The 14,678-nt window shown below is 40.6% G+C and overlaps 1 protein-coding gene across 3 annotated transcripts in view; it reads right to left on the bottom strand.

Annotated features, from left to right (window-relative positions):
- TLK1 (tousled like kinase 1) overlaps positions 1 to 14,377 on the bottom strand; it is a 77,274-nt gene extending 62,897 nt beyond the window's left edge. The window contains exon 1 of one of the 3 annotated variants that reach the window (XR_010884585.1): positions 14,007 to 14,291. Coding sequence is in view for 1 of the 3 variants with exons in the window: in XM_067299085.1 (XP_067155186.1) it covers positions 14,007 to 14,163 (157 nt within the window). In the remaining 2 variants the exon portion in view is untranslated. Of the gene's footprint in view, positions 1 to 14,006; positions 14,292 to 14,358 lie in introns of those variants that run through there. The other 2 variants (XM_067299086.1, XM_067299085.1) reach the window with 2 other exon arrangements.
- Between the last annotated feature and the right edge of the window lie 301 nt (positions 14,378 to 14,678).

Below are 14,678 nucleotides of genomic sequence, written 5' to 3'. Positions count from 1 at the left end.
TTCTACACATAGGGTAAAAAATTAGACTTGTCTGAATTGACACATGAATTGATGAAAAAATCAAGTACAGACCCGAAGGAAAAATTATTTTAAACTCTGCACTCATTCTTCTAGATTATATCACAGCTAACAACCTGTTGATACCAATAGTGTACATTAAATTCAATCGCAACTTTGAGCACTCAACATTTCTAAAAATGCAGTGCACACCCAGCTCACACACAAAGAAACATCATATGTAACCATCTGTCAAAATTTTGGGTTTAGTGTTGCTCAGCATCATCGTTAAAGGAATCTGCATTACAGCTGTTTCTCCTACCCAGTACTCATATCCTAATTTTAAACCCGCTTTCTTTTCTGCTATACTGTCATCTCACTTTCCTTCATTTCAATTTCACAGCAAAGAAAGAAAGGATCCTTTTTCACCAGCTAACACAGTGCTTTGCTGAGGCCTGATCCCTTGCCCGTGTCACGAAGGAGAGACCTCATGGATCAAAGTCTGTGATCACGTGACTGAAGTCCCAGACCTACACACAGTTGTGGTCCTGAGAGCAACCAGAAATTTGGAAAGGGCAGATTTGTAAGTATTTGATATTGCAAATGAAAAATATTTTAAAATATATTTTCAAGTATATATTCAAAATATATTTTAAGGCACCAGTAAAAATAAGTATAGGCCAACTAACATCACCCACCGCACAGCAACAGCAGACCCTGAACGCTCAGCTCCGTAGTACTTGTTGCACTACGAAGCTAACCATATTTATTTTTAGAGAAAGAATAAGGGCATTATATTGGCTTTGGGGACCCCTGAGGACCATCGCAGCCATAATTTTAGTCAAAATAAGTTTGATCCAAGCTCTCTTCACCAACAGAAAAGAGACAGAGTATGAGTTCTCCTTCTATATGGCTCACGCAAGAGGCAAGGGTGGGCCATACAAGTCCAAAGGTGACTACAGTGAGCTTAACACAGCCTGCTTCTTATGGATGATTTGACAGAAGCAAAACAGTAAGCGCTACTGGGAAGTTAGAGCATAAAGTACAAATAGGTGACAAAGTGGGATGCATTTCACCCAGCATACATTAAACACTACTGGTTCCACAGTTCTGGCTTTTGGGGGGAACTACTATTTCAAAACATCAAGTTAACAGCACTAAAGATTTTCTAAAACCAGAAGAAATCTGGTTTCTGTAATGGATTCCAAGAGGATCCAGACCGACCCAGATTTTCCTCCATAAATTTGGAAAAGGCAGAACAGTCCAAAAGAGGCCAGTCCCTGTGCAACCAGACAAGGTTAAAACCCTAAAATGCCACCTGATTGCTTCCAGGTACGTGGGGGCTGTCACACACGCCACACTCCCCCAGACTGGCATATTTAGATCCATTGGTTTCAGAGGCTGCTTTAGAGACGAAAAAAGCTTAAGACAACTGAAATTTAAGAACTAGTAAGAAGCACTAAATAAAACAGCAGGAATGAGCAAGTTTCACCAGGAGCAGTTCCCAGGGAAAGCGGAGGGCAGTGCAAGGAACCCCCTCCTTTTTCTGCCCTTCACAGCCCGAGGCCCCTTGCTTCTCCAAGCCCCTCGCTATCTTGCACGTTACTGTGTCCACGACAAGGAGAAACAGGCAGCCAACTGAAAGAGGAAAAAGAGATTTCAGTATTTATTTACCTCCATCCTCGGCACATGACATTTTGGTAACAAGAAAAACTGAAAGCCCTGTTAGGTTTCTCCCTTAATGAATCACTTGGTTACTACTACATTTTTGTCACAGTAAGGACATGACCACAGCACAGGTTAAACATATACTACCTGCCCCTTAGAAATGGGAACTATTGCTGTTGCAGATACTACCTTACCAAAATTAATATGCACACATGACAAAATTGACACACAGAAAATTTTCTAAGTATGAAATGGCACACACACTCAGTACACTATAAAGTTTTTGGTTTAATTGTTTAAAAAAAAATCAGTTTAGTCTCTAATGAAACCAATTTAAATCCTTAATAGCTATTCACCCCACATATTTTGCTAGTTACTTGAATTGTGAATTCACTTTTTTCATTTATTGCTTTCATATAACAAAATATTTTCTAAAAGTACTATGGGCTAACATGATTATTTATCTAGAGAACTCATACTAAAAACGTTCTATTTTATCAGAAACAATCTCTTCCATTCAGTATCTTTGGATCATTTATACAACAAAACCAATGGATTCAATAACTCAATGGATGTAACAAAAAGCAATTGTAATGGCCTGTCTTAACTTAAAGTCTAAGGAAAAAGTAAGGAATTTCCATTACTAAAAAGACTGAAAACACTAAAAAAATTTGTTATTTCTAAAAAGCTCTTATTTGGACCTTTATCCACTACAATCTTAAAACTGGATTTTATCTTTTCTCAGGCAGTAACTGGTGATAAAGCAGAATTTTTTGACATACAAGACAAAATAACATTCCTCTTCAATCTTTCTAGACACAAACATCTGTGGCTGCAAGCTACTAATTACACAAATTACTCACTGTTGCTACTACTATGGGGCGAGAGCTTTCCACTGCTGACAAGCCGCAGGACTTTAGATGAGAAACTCCCAGAAACATCCTTCCAAAAGCTTGCCACCGAGCTGACCGCCAGCCCGGCTCTGCTGCTTTAGGCCTGAGCAGCTGAAGAGGCTCGTGCCTCTGCTGCACCCACCTTTCCCCCTTAACGAAGACAAGCACCCGCCTGCAACAGCAACAGAACAGGCAGAGCCTGCTCCTCAGTCATTACAGTTTATGGTGCAAAAATGACAGCTGAGTACAGGGACCTCAATTTGAGGCAGAAAATGAATGTTTATAGAAGCACAGAGGAAGCAGAGGAGCTCGATGATACCTGGGGTCACAGCTGTGGCCAAGCACTGGTAAGAAAGGGAAACTGGTGGTGGGAAGACAGAGGCTTAGGGACCTAGTTTAGGAAAGGGTGCACACATCCTGTCCAGAAAGCTCAAATTTGATACTGCTGGTGGCGCTCAGCTAAATTTTGCAATCTCTGACAAGGAATCATCGGTATTGTTGTCTCCCATCTTGCTTCAAAAGAGGGTGCCAAAGGTGCGACAACAACAAAAACTCGCTGGTTCTCGCTTCTTTTTCTTCAAATCTATTAAAAAAAAAAAAAATTAAGGAAAACAGCAGGAAGGTGGTGAGGTGTCAGCCACTGGCAGAGACTCGTGGCTGTTGTCTGCACTTCCCTAGAAGAGCAAAAACAAGCGAAAGGCCCAGAGAGAACAGCATGCTGCGGCTCAGCCAGGAGAACAAGTCAGGTCAACTTTCAGTCACACATGACACAAGGAAAAAAATTACTATTAAGGTCATTTTCCTGGATGGAAACACTTTTGTCGCCTTAGCGTCAATATTTTATGTCCAAATTAAGATATATGCTGCAAGCAAAATGAATGTGGAGAAAAAGCCAAGAAATATAATTCTAATGTAATACAAAACCAGATGATGCTGTTTTGTGACCTAGAGCTGTCTCTAGTCCTCTGTTTAAAAGTAAACAGTAACAGAAAAAGCTAAAACTGAAGATATGACCAATGTACCTCAAAATTGGCAATAATAACTGAGCAGTCAAATTTTGTATCATCTGTAATACTCACCAGCAGGTTTATGACAAAAATGACATATCTGAAAAAAATGAAAATGAACTTGTATTTAAGGAGGATGCAGTAAGAGACAATGTGTGGTTAGAATGTTTTTATTCAAAAGTGACTGAAGTCTTTGTGTAAGCTTAGCATGCAAATGAGACTCTGTACTGTTCGGGGAGTAGCTTCACACACAAATTTTAATTTATATACATAGATGTTATATATAAAATAAAAATTATGTATGTTTATATTACACATAGGAATTTTTTTTGTAATACATATGTAAGCATATGATATAAATTAACCTTTTAGATGCTCTGGGTGTGATTGCATAAATCAAAAAGGGGACTGAAAAAAATATAAATTCAGAATATGCAATACCATCCGACAAGCTAGCAAAGATGATGATATTTGCTTTTCACAGTTTGACTACTGGTGTTACCCCTTTTAGGCATTATTAATATTACAATTATTCAATAATACAATTTAATTAGAAAAAGGTTGCTTCATTAAGAGCATTGATATAATATGTAATCTGATTAGATACGCAGAGGTAAGTTAAATAGACCACAAACTTCACAAAAAGCAATCACATTTTGAGGAAACAACATCCACAGAAAAAAGTGGTTTTTTGTAGCTCATTTAAAAATTCTAAAGCTGCAGCACCAGGAATTGTTTTTATTTGTACCCTATATTAACTTTAAGATATGAAAATCCCACCCCTCATAACAGCCCTTCATAACACCAAATACAATTGGAACTATAATAAGAATTACTCTGTTCAAAGTTAAATCTCGTAGCAAACTTGCAAGATGTTTTTTTAATACGGTTCAGTGTATTGTGAATAAAAACTACTGAAACTAAAATGAAACACTAACAACCAAAAAGTTTTTAAAATATATAACAAAGACAACCACTCCAAACAGCACCCAGCTCAATCAATAACTGACTAAAAACAGAAACAAACAAAAACAAAACCTAGTAACTAGTACAGATAAATCTATTCTTCATAAATTAATGTACAAATGCCACAAGCAAAACTAAACCCAAAAGCTACTTAACGAAGAGAACTCTGGTACCTAGAATAATGCCCCCTTCTTACAGGATGGTAACACTCCCGCCTCACCTAACAGCCTGGGAGGAAAATGGCTGGGAAAGGGAAGTAGGACACTTTACCTTAAAAAATACTACAGCATGAAGAAGAAGGGATTCTGCCCTGAAAAAATAATAAAATCTTGAAGACAACAAAGATGTATTTTATAGCATATTTGGTTTTTCTCTACCATATATTCTAACTTTCCAATATCTGCTAAAGACCTGCCATAACTCACCACATCTCTTATGAAAATACTGAGCAGACTATTCTTGTGTTGAACTCGACTGAATACACAAGTACATTTAATCCATTCTCCTTGTTTTGGGCCTTCCACAATGGCCAGCTTTAGTTTAAGCAGCATTGTTCTGATGTTCTAAAAATGCCTTTTTTTATTACATACATGAAGAAAGTTGAGCTGACACTTTACGATGTTAAAACTCTTCCATTCCTCCTCGCTATTTACCTTTTATGAAAGGCTAAGGTTTGGAGTTTGTTTTTAATTTTCAATAAAAATACAAAAAACAAAAATCAACACATTCAAAAGCGAGCAAGATTTAGGACAGAGGAATTAAGTTATTCTCTTTTTCAAAGACCAAACCGACCTTAAAAAAAAAAAGACACTAGTATATGACTCGAAGATCAATGTATATTGGTTATAAAGGTAATTTAAAGAATGCTCTAGTAATGACATCATGTTATGTCACAAATTCATCAACATATTTCCAACTGATTTCAGCACATTTTACATCAATTCATTTCCAATAAATTTATTTTCTCCTTAAAAGTTGTATTTCAGAGTTCTTGCAAGCACTACAGATAAACTGGATTTTTGTATGTTTTCTTACTCAATTCATTCTCAGTAACCAATGCACAGAAGGTATCAGATGATCAGAAGACCTAAGCCATGATTTTATGGTCTTGAAGAATGATCATAAACAGACACATCACTACAGAAAACCAAGTGTTATAAATAAGTTATAAAGGGCATTAATATAGGTGATATTTGATATGATTATTCCAATAAACAGCCTGAAGAATGGACATCGTATCATGACATCATATTGTAATATGCACAATGCTGAAAGTAAAGAAGGAGGAGAGCTTGAAACATGTATTTCTTCTTTGGAGTATATATAATATTTAACGTAGCACCTTCTAAACACCATATTTGAACTAAAACACAGTATGATCATTTTCTACAGGCTATAAATTCTAGTTCGAAGGACAACAAATGAAAGTTTTGTTCTCATCAAATATTTTTGCCATTCCTTTTAGGTAAGAACAGTTATTCTAAAAGGAAGGAAAAAAGAGAAAGAGGAACATGAAGAACAACAACACTAAGGATTTTTTACTTTGAAAATTTTCAAAACTTCTGGTACATCAACTGTTAAAAAAACTTTGGTGGGATAAAAATTTTACCTTTTTAATAAAACTTTTAACAGAACTGTCAAGAACAGATCATTACCCATCAAGACTAAAAGATTCTGCTTATAAAGAAAGACTTCCAACATAATACCCACAAAATGTTTTCCTATTCAAAAAAAAAAAACATTTGCAAAAGATAAAACCCTGAAGCTGTTTCAAAGTTACTATATCTTTCACCGATAACAAGCATACAGCAGATTTATTAAGAGAACTGGTTTCATTGCAATCTTTTATGTGTAAATATGGCCTTCACAATGATATCACTTAAAAAGATAAAACTTTAGACTCTAAGTTACCAGTGTCAACCAAAATATTCATTCTCCAGTCTAAATAAACAAACATCCTTTTAGTTGTAATTCTCTATATATTAAGGTAAAAAAAGTAAAGCCACTAATATTAAAGAGAGTACTATTAATAATGTGGGAATTTTATTTTCATTTGCTTTATAATGAAAATACTAATTTATTATAGGACATCTTCTCTCCCATCACTTTTATTAGGAATGAGGTGAACAAATAAAAAGAGACAGCAATCTCCCTGAGGACCTAAACAGCTAAAAAGAGGGTATTAGGGCACAAGAAACCACTGAGAATTGGTTGAAGTATAGCTGCAAAAGTTAGGTCAAAACTGTGGAACCACTGAGAAACCAGTATTAAGCAGAAAAAGCAATATTTATCAAATGCAGCTAAGCAGCGTACAGGCCTGACTAGCCTAAGCCACAGGAGCAACAAGCATTAGAAACCCTACTTGTAGCATCCTCTGCATCTGCCTCCCCAGAACCAGGAGCTTCTCGAGAGTTCAGTGGTGAAGATAAATGGGAAAGACATCTGCTGTTAAAACCAAGTGATCCCAAGGGCATCAAAAATGCAACAAGGTGAATTCCAAGACCAAGATCTAAATTAAGTTCTTTCAGACGTACATGGGCTATGAAAACAACCAAAATACTCACTTGTATACTTAATAAAGTTTTCCACTAGGTTGCCCTTACATATACAGTTCAGAAGTTCTCTTTTAATAACTTATCTTCAAGGCATGTATTAAGTATGCATATATTTTCTAGCCATGCCCAACAAATAATTCTTTATTACTTGCAAAAGAAAAAATAACAAACCACCAGGAGCTACAGTTGCAGGACACAGTGCTTGAAGCATTTATATGCTTTGAACTCAAAGTACAGTCATAAAATTAGTAAATACCTAAGAGGTTAGCTGTATGTGACATCACGCAACGGAGGTCCCTTACAGCATTCAGGTTTCCTGTTATGCCGCAGAGAAGGAGAACGAATTTTTATTCTCCTACAGGTACAGCTGTAGAAGTCTAAAGAAAAGAGAATCCAGCACTTGCACATCTCCAAGCAATCCTGATCGGGCTTCATTTCCTCCAAAAGGCATTCTGGTATTTTGTTACTCTCATGCTGATCTCTAAAGCTCTGAAGGACCGAGTGCTTTGTTCACAAGGTCCTCATAAAGAAAGCACAGCGCCCTTAAGTTTCCACCTAGCTAAAACTGCGCAGATATGATGAGGCAAAATATATTCCTTACTGATTTTGCTGCTACTTCCCAGCAAGTGGAGACAGTACCAAGGAATATTTATCTTCTCCCATGACCTTCCCTTTGTTTCACACTGAAGCTCCACAGGATGAAATTCCCTACTCCACCTCTACCAGATTCCCGTCACAGTTCTGTAACCACCTAACAGCCTCTAACTTTCACTCTCTGATTTTTTGGAGGAGGTTTGTAAGGTTTAAAGTTTATGTTCTATTAAATTTGTATAAGTGAAAAATACATTCAACCAACGTAAATTTTAATGTCCTACTGACAGCAAAACTATCAAATAGCTGGAAGTTCCTAGTAAGCCGCTGGAACCAGAGTTCTGAAGCACTAAACCAACTTTTGACAATGATTTCTTTTTAGTTTGTTCCACTAGTTCAATTCAATAATTAGTTCACTCAACGCTGAAAGAACAACTGACAATTTAGAAAGCAGGAAAGTCTGATTTTCTTTTCCAAATGACGAACAAGAAGGACTGGTGACTGGATTTATCTACTAATTCTGAGTCTTGAAAGGCACAGTGACCAGAAATAACTGACTCAGTTCACAAACTACAGACAAGTCTACTTCTATATAATCTGTTCTAAATGCAAAACATATTTGGATATATTTATTTCTTCTTACATATCTAGCACAATTAGGATGCATTTTATTTAGCTAATAAAGTCAGCTAAAAGCTATCTATAAGATGGGGAATTATGTTTCTTAAACATTAAGAATCTAAGCTACATAACTACTTAAATGCATATAGATGCGTACCCTCCTGCCTCACAAGAAGTATGATCAAATTAGACCAATTAGAATCAACTTTTCTTTAGGAAAAATAATTAAGCACAAATGCAAAATAAAATTAAAAACAATTATTTAATCAGGATTTCCTGCTCGCTGATTTAAGTCATGATTAAAATTAGTAATATAATCACTCTGATTTCAGTCAATTTTTCCAGCATGGACCCACCCCCAAAGGCTCCTAACAGCAACCTCCCCCCTCCATCAGTCTTCGGCATGCCCACCAGCACTTAAACCCTCTGCTCCTGTGCTGTGGGACGACGTTTGACTAAGCCCTGCTACAGCTTGCAGGCACCCCTGGTCCCACCACCTACTGCATCCTCCCCAAGGACAGGCTGGGTGCCAGGATTTTTCTCGGGCGTATGCCAAGCTCTGCTCAGGAGCAAGCTCTCAGGATAGGGGGTGTCCAAGAGGGAGGCAGCCCCTTCGTCTCTCTCCTAAGCAGAGCACCTCAATAAGGGTTTGGCTCTGGATGAGGGATGCAGGATCCAGAAAGCCTTCTCCAGCTCTCCAACCCTCCTCTGCTGGTACCAAACTCCGTTCTTACATTCTGCGTGTGGGACACTCGTCCCTGCAATCTTTAACGACGCGTCACAAGTTTTCGACTCAAAAGCCCACCCTAGGAACTAGACTGTATTTTGGAGGTCAGCTTCTGCAAGGAGCTTTTCTATAAACGTTTAACTGTTATCCAGCAACTATAACACTATGCTCCATGAACTATCCTTCAACCCTAATGTTCTAAACAGTGAAGTTAATCACTTTTCTTCTCCTACTCAACTTTTTTTTTTTTTTAATTTCCATTTAGAGCAGTTCAGCAAACCAAATTTCCCTTACGCTCTTTCACAGCTAAAACACACCAATACAAACAAAAAAGCAGCTCATAAAGTGAGGCCAAAACTTTCTTTTTCCCCTTATATGCTTTTATATTTTAAGAGAGTTACAGTTCAAGAAATATTCCACTTCATAAACATATCTGGCTTATTAAATTTAATTCCAACATTTACTTCTGTGAAAACTTCAGTGTTGGGGTAAGAAGTCTAGATTGGGAACAAATACTACTTCAAAACACTAAATTATATCAAGATGACAAAAAGTATAAAGGATTATTTAAACATGAGTTATTTTCCATAATCTCCCATCCTTTCTTCAGGTAGCAAAATTCTACAGACCTAACTTTGACCATGACTCACAGATATACATTAGTCTTTCCTAGGAGTGTTTACAACAGTATTTTGCAAGCAGTTAGAATTACCAAGCTCTAAAAAAATCCAAAGTAATGTCAACACTAACTGCAGAACTGTTATTACACTGAAACAAGTTTATTTCAACTTGATGCTGAGAGAAAAATCGAACAAGAAAAAAAATCACAGAAAAAAAGGGAAATAATATACTTGTTATTTGAATGGAGATGATAATAAATTAATACAGCCTGTCCTAAAAGATATTGATTCTCTCTCCATCTAAAATGGAATAGGTTAATGGGAAATTCCATTCTAGGCAAGTTAAAACAGAATTAAAACAAAACAATTATCCAAGTTTCATTCTCTCCGTTCTCTGCAGCACTTGTCTTCTGGAAAACTGGATTCAAACAAGGACAGGCCTACATTAAAAAAAAAGTCTTCTTTTCCCTTTTCTCATTTGGTCATACTATAAAATCTCATAGGAATTGGTCATAAGCATCAGCTCACTCTAAGAAACACATCTGCAACAAAAACAGCAATATCACAAGCTAGAATCTGTGCTTATCAGAGGAACAACATTAAGCCTTACACAACACCTGCTCACGCTATAGTTGGCCTAAATAATCTTTTATGATTGCTGTGTTCATTCTAAGTAAAAATACACTATCATCTTCAACTGTGAAGTGTTCCCTTATTACTTTGTTCCCACATAAACTGGCCAAATCCAAAAAAATCCTGAGTTCTACATCTACAGTTAAATGATAAGAAACAACAATAAACAAACTTACTGAGAACTTACTGGTTAAGAAACAAAACACATGAGTTTTGCTACAAGTGAACAATAGAGAAAAAAATTGAAGTTTTAATAAAATCAGGTATCTTTCATGTTTGTATACTAATATACTGCATGTAGCACGCATGACACATGAATACCATTAAACCCAAAATTCACATTCCTATCATAGTAGTTCAGAGTTGTATTTGGCATGTTGTTTTGCTTTTAGCAAAATGTTTAAAACCAGCAGCACACACAAATATTAGCCTGCTAAGCAGCACGCTTGACTACCAGACACTGCGGCACTGTTACTCCCCCAGCCTCAAAAAAGCAGCAATTCCAAGATATTCATACATGTATGTCCCAAAATCTCTTCTCTCTGCCTTGTCTGCAATAACCTGAACATTTACAAAACAGCACTTTCGAACCGTGTTCTTTGGTTGTATTAGTTACATACATAAATCTGTCACAAGCTAAAAAATTTCGAATGTGAAGTTGCACGATCGCCTCATCTGAGCTGCAGCGCAAGGCTTAGCTACACAGTCACATACTGTATCTAATGCTACACAACAGCTCTTCCTATACTCCTGATAGCATATTTTGCAGGGCTCTTGAATAAATGACCAAGGATCCCACACATAAGTTATTTTCATATAAAATAACTGACAAGACTACAGTATGTTATGCAAGAATATCTGAGGAGCTAGAAAAGTTGTAACAGACTATATGTTATTCAAAAACAGTATGTGGTAACTTAGAAACTATACTGAAATGCAAACAAGAGAGAGTTCTGGTATAATAAAAGTGTTCGGATACAATTGTACTTAGGTCCACTCTGAACTTTTTATTTTAAAACTCTAAAACAAAATTTCAAATCCACAGAGTTAAGCCATGATACCCCCAAAGTAAAGCTATAAGAATATAATGAAAAATGTTAGTGCAACCCGCAGTGCATTTGAAAAAAGATTAATTCTTTTCTTCGGTTTCACCCTGTGTTTTCTAAGCAGTCCCCTTTCAATACTGACACAGTATTATTATTATTTTTTTTTAAACAATTTTGGATGATAGCTATAAACCAAAGCTTTTCTTTTTGCCTTCTCCGTATTAGGGCTTCAGAGAATATTTTTAGGACTTCCTCAGCCAGGGTGCTGGGGGTTTATGTTCTTAATAAATTAGAACCTTTAGAAACTAGTGAGAGATGCAGGCACGTGCCAGACTTCCAAAACGAACCACGTGGAAGGCTGGATTACCCACAGCACACACGACGCACTCTGCGAAGGGCTGCGCACCGGAAGGCAACACGGGCATAACTGCCACCCAACTCAATGAATGGGATGTGAATCAACAAATCAAAAGGCAAGACTAGGCCACAAGCTCGACTCGGTGTCGAATGCATCGTATCTGGCAATACTACCCACTCAAAAATGGTGTGGGCATTAACGCAAACGAAGAAAATGCAAGTGTTTCTGTGATCTAATATAGGCCTGCATCCTCACGCACCGCTTCAAACAAGCTAATAACCTCTACGAACATTACAAGGTCTTACGAGTTAAGAATCAGTGGGAGCACAAACTCCTATAAATACACTGCATTTCAAATATTTCAAACTGATCAGTTTAGCAGTGATCTGACATAATTCTTTCACATATATAAGCCAATGTCTATGGACATATTAACAGCATGGTTATATTTTATGTTCTACTGCTTTCATGCAAGATACTTGATCACAGAATATACATATATAAAGATGTGCTACTAACACTCTGTAAGTATAAATGCAAAATATGCATACAAGCCTTGCTGATAGCTTACACTGATTTTCAAACAGAACTGCCTCGTGAGATCATATAATTATCAAAACACAGAAACACTACACAAATACAGTATATTGTAATACCAAGCACATATCACGGTTTTTGTGATTGCTCTGTAACCTCTGAATCTACGTTAGACAATGTAAATTACAGTACCCAGAAAAATCTAAGAGCTTGAGTCATAAGAAGGAAAAAAAAACGTAAAAAATCACCACCACCACTTTAAAAATTAATTTTACAAAAATGCTTTTCCATGCCTAAACGGACACATTCAAGGAGTATTGTTTCTCTTTAAAATAAATAGATATGGAAGTTGTGCTGCAATAATCATTTCATGCTTGTATGCCTGGTATCCAAAATGCATCCAAAAATACCTTGCATATTCCCTCTATATGAATATTATATTCACACATATTCATAACAAGTGTTGCAGTGAAGAAGCCTACACTCAATAAACTTAAAATAAACTATATATTTTGAGCTGGGGTTTTTTTGTTGTTGTTTTTTTAAGAGCTTCAGTTTTTAAGAGAACATGAGCACAAAATGCCTGCCACTTTACTCAGCATCTTTAACGTACACCGTAATTCCTTTCCAGGTATTTTCTAGAGCATTTCATGCCAATCTACCTGGAGGAGCGTGTGCAAAAGTGACAAAGAGTGATACAAGTCTGACAGCTACCGGCACAGAAAATGGGAGGAACCGGTACTTCATTATACATTTTCAGGATATTGAATCCTTGTTGTCAAGTCCGTAAATTGCTTACCAACTAAAAAAAGAAAAAAAAAAAGAAGGCTGTAAATACAAAGACTCCCTATTTCCACTATTATTTTCATTTTAAGTTAGAAAGTTTTCTGCTCGGCCAACAACGTTTTGTGGCTTAGTAGAAAAACTACATGGTATTCATTAAACCTGGGCGAATCAAGTAAAACGATACAACTATTTAGTATGCATGTATCGGGGTATAAAAGTTCTCCTCTCTCCCTAACTGCCATTCGGCAAGTAGTTATTTTGGCTAAAAGCACCAAGCAACGCACTCGCTGTGTAACTGCTACATCTTGCGGCAACGCATTTCAATGCAAGGAGGAAAAACAGACAATAACCGAAGCGGAATAAAAAAAAGGACTTGTTTGCTCATAACCTTCATACAGATATTCCCTGCAAACACCCACAACACCCTGCTCTCGCTGTCGGTGTAACACAAGAGGGGAGGAGCAGGGGAGGGAGGAGAAAAATATTATCATCTCAGGCGTGATGGAGGAGAGGAGAAAGTTGCAGTCATTGCGCGGCGGCGGCGGCGCGGCGCCCTGTCACTCGGCGCGGTGAAGCCAGTCGCTCCGCGAAGCGCCCTCGCGCCGGGCGCAGCCCCGCGGCGCCGGGCTCCCTCCCTCCCTGCTCCGCCGCGGCCCAGGCCCCCCGCCCCTGCCGGGCGGCCCGCGGTGCCCGGCGCAAGGCGCCTCCCGGGCAGCGGCCGCCGCCGGGGAGCCGCGGCGGGGCGGGAAACCGGCGGGCCGCGCCGCCGCCGCCCCCGCGCTGCCCGGCGGCCAGGCCGGGCCGGCAGGGCGGGGGGCGCCACCCGCCCCGCCCCGCCTCGGCTCGGCGCGGCGCGGCCCCCCGGCTCGGCGCGGCCGGGCCCGCGGGCTGACCCCGCGCCGCCGCCGCCGCCGCCCGCCCGGGACCGGCCTCCGGCGCTGGCCGCCGGGCCCCTCCCCGGGGGCCGGGCCCCCCGCGCAGCCCCGCGGCGCGGCCGTTACCTTCCTTGGGCGGCTTGCCGGGCGGCGCGCCGTGGAGCGGGGAGGCCGCCGCCGCCGAGGCCGCCGCCGAGCAGCCCTGCAGGCTCGGTGGGGACGTGGAGAGCCGGGACCAAGATGGCGGCCCCTCCAAACTTCCACTGCTACTTTGGACACTCATCAAGCTACTTTCCTGGAGCCCGGCAGCCGCCGGGGGCGGCGGGGGAGGCGGCGCGGCGGGGGGACACCCAGCGCCGCGCTCATGGCCGGGGGCCGGCCCGACACCGGCGAGAGGAGGCCGCCGGCGGCGAGAGGGCTCCGGGGCGGGCGGGGCGCGGGGGAGACGGGGCGCGGGGCCGGCGCAACCTGCCCGCACCTCTGCACTGCGTCGCCGCCGCCGCCGAGCAGCCGCCTGTGTCTGAGGCCACCCTTCCCCTTCCCTGCCGCCGCCGCCGCCGGGGAGGGGAGGGAGGGCGGGAGCGAGGGGAGGGCGCAGGCGGGGAGGGGTCATGCGCAAACACGATCGGAGCCGAGCGAGCGCCGCGCTCCGCCGGCGCCCGGCCCAGCCCCGCGCCGCCCGCACCTGCCCCGGCCCCGGCCCCGGCCCCGGCGGCTGCTGCCTCCGCGCTCCTGCCTGTCGCCGCCGGACCCCCGCCCGCCAGCCGCGGCCAGCCGCGCACCTTCCGCGCAGCGCAG

Source organism: Apteryx mantelli, chromosome 6 (genome assembly GCF_036417845.1).
Source record: "Apteryx mantelli isolate bAptMan1 chromosome 6, bAptMan1.hap1, whole genome shotgun sequence".
In the NCBI taxonomy this organism is placed as follows: Eukaryota; Metazoa; Chordata; class Aves; order Apterygiformes; family Apterygidae; genus Apteryx; species Apteryx mantelli.
The sequence above is the reverse complement of the archived record's forward strand: the minus strand, read 5'-3'. Positions and strand labels throughout refer to the sequence as shown.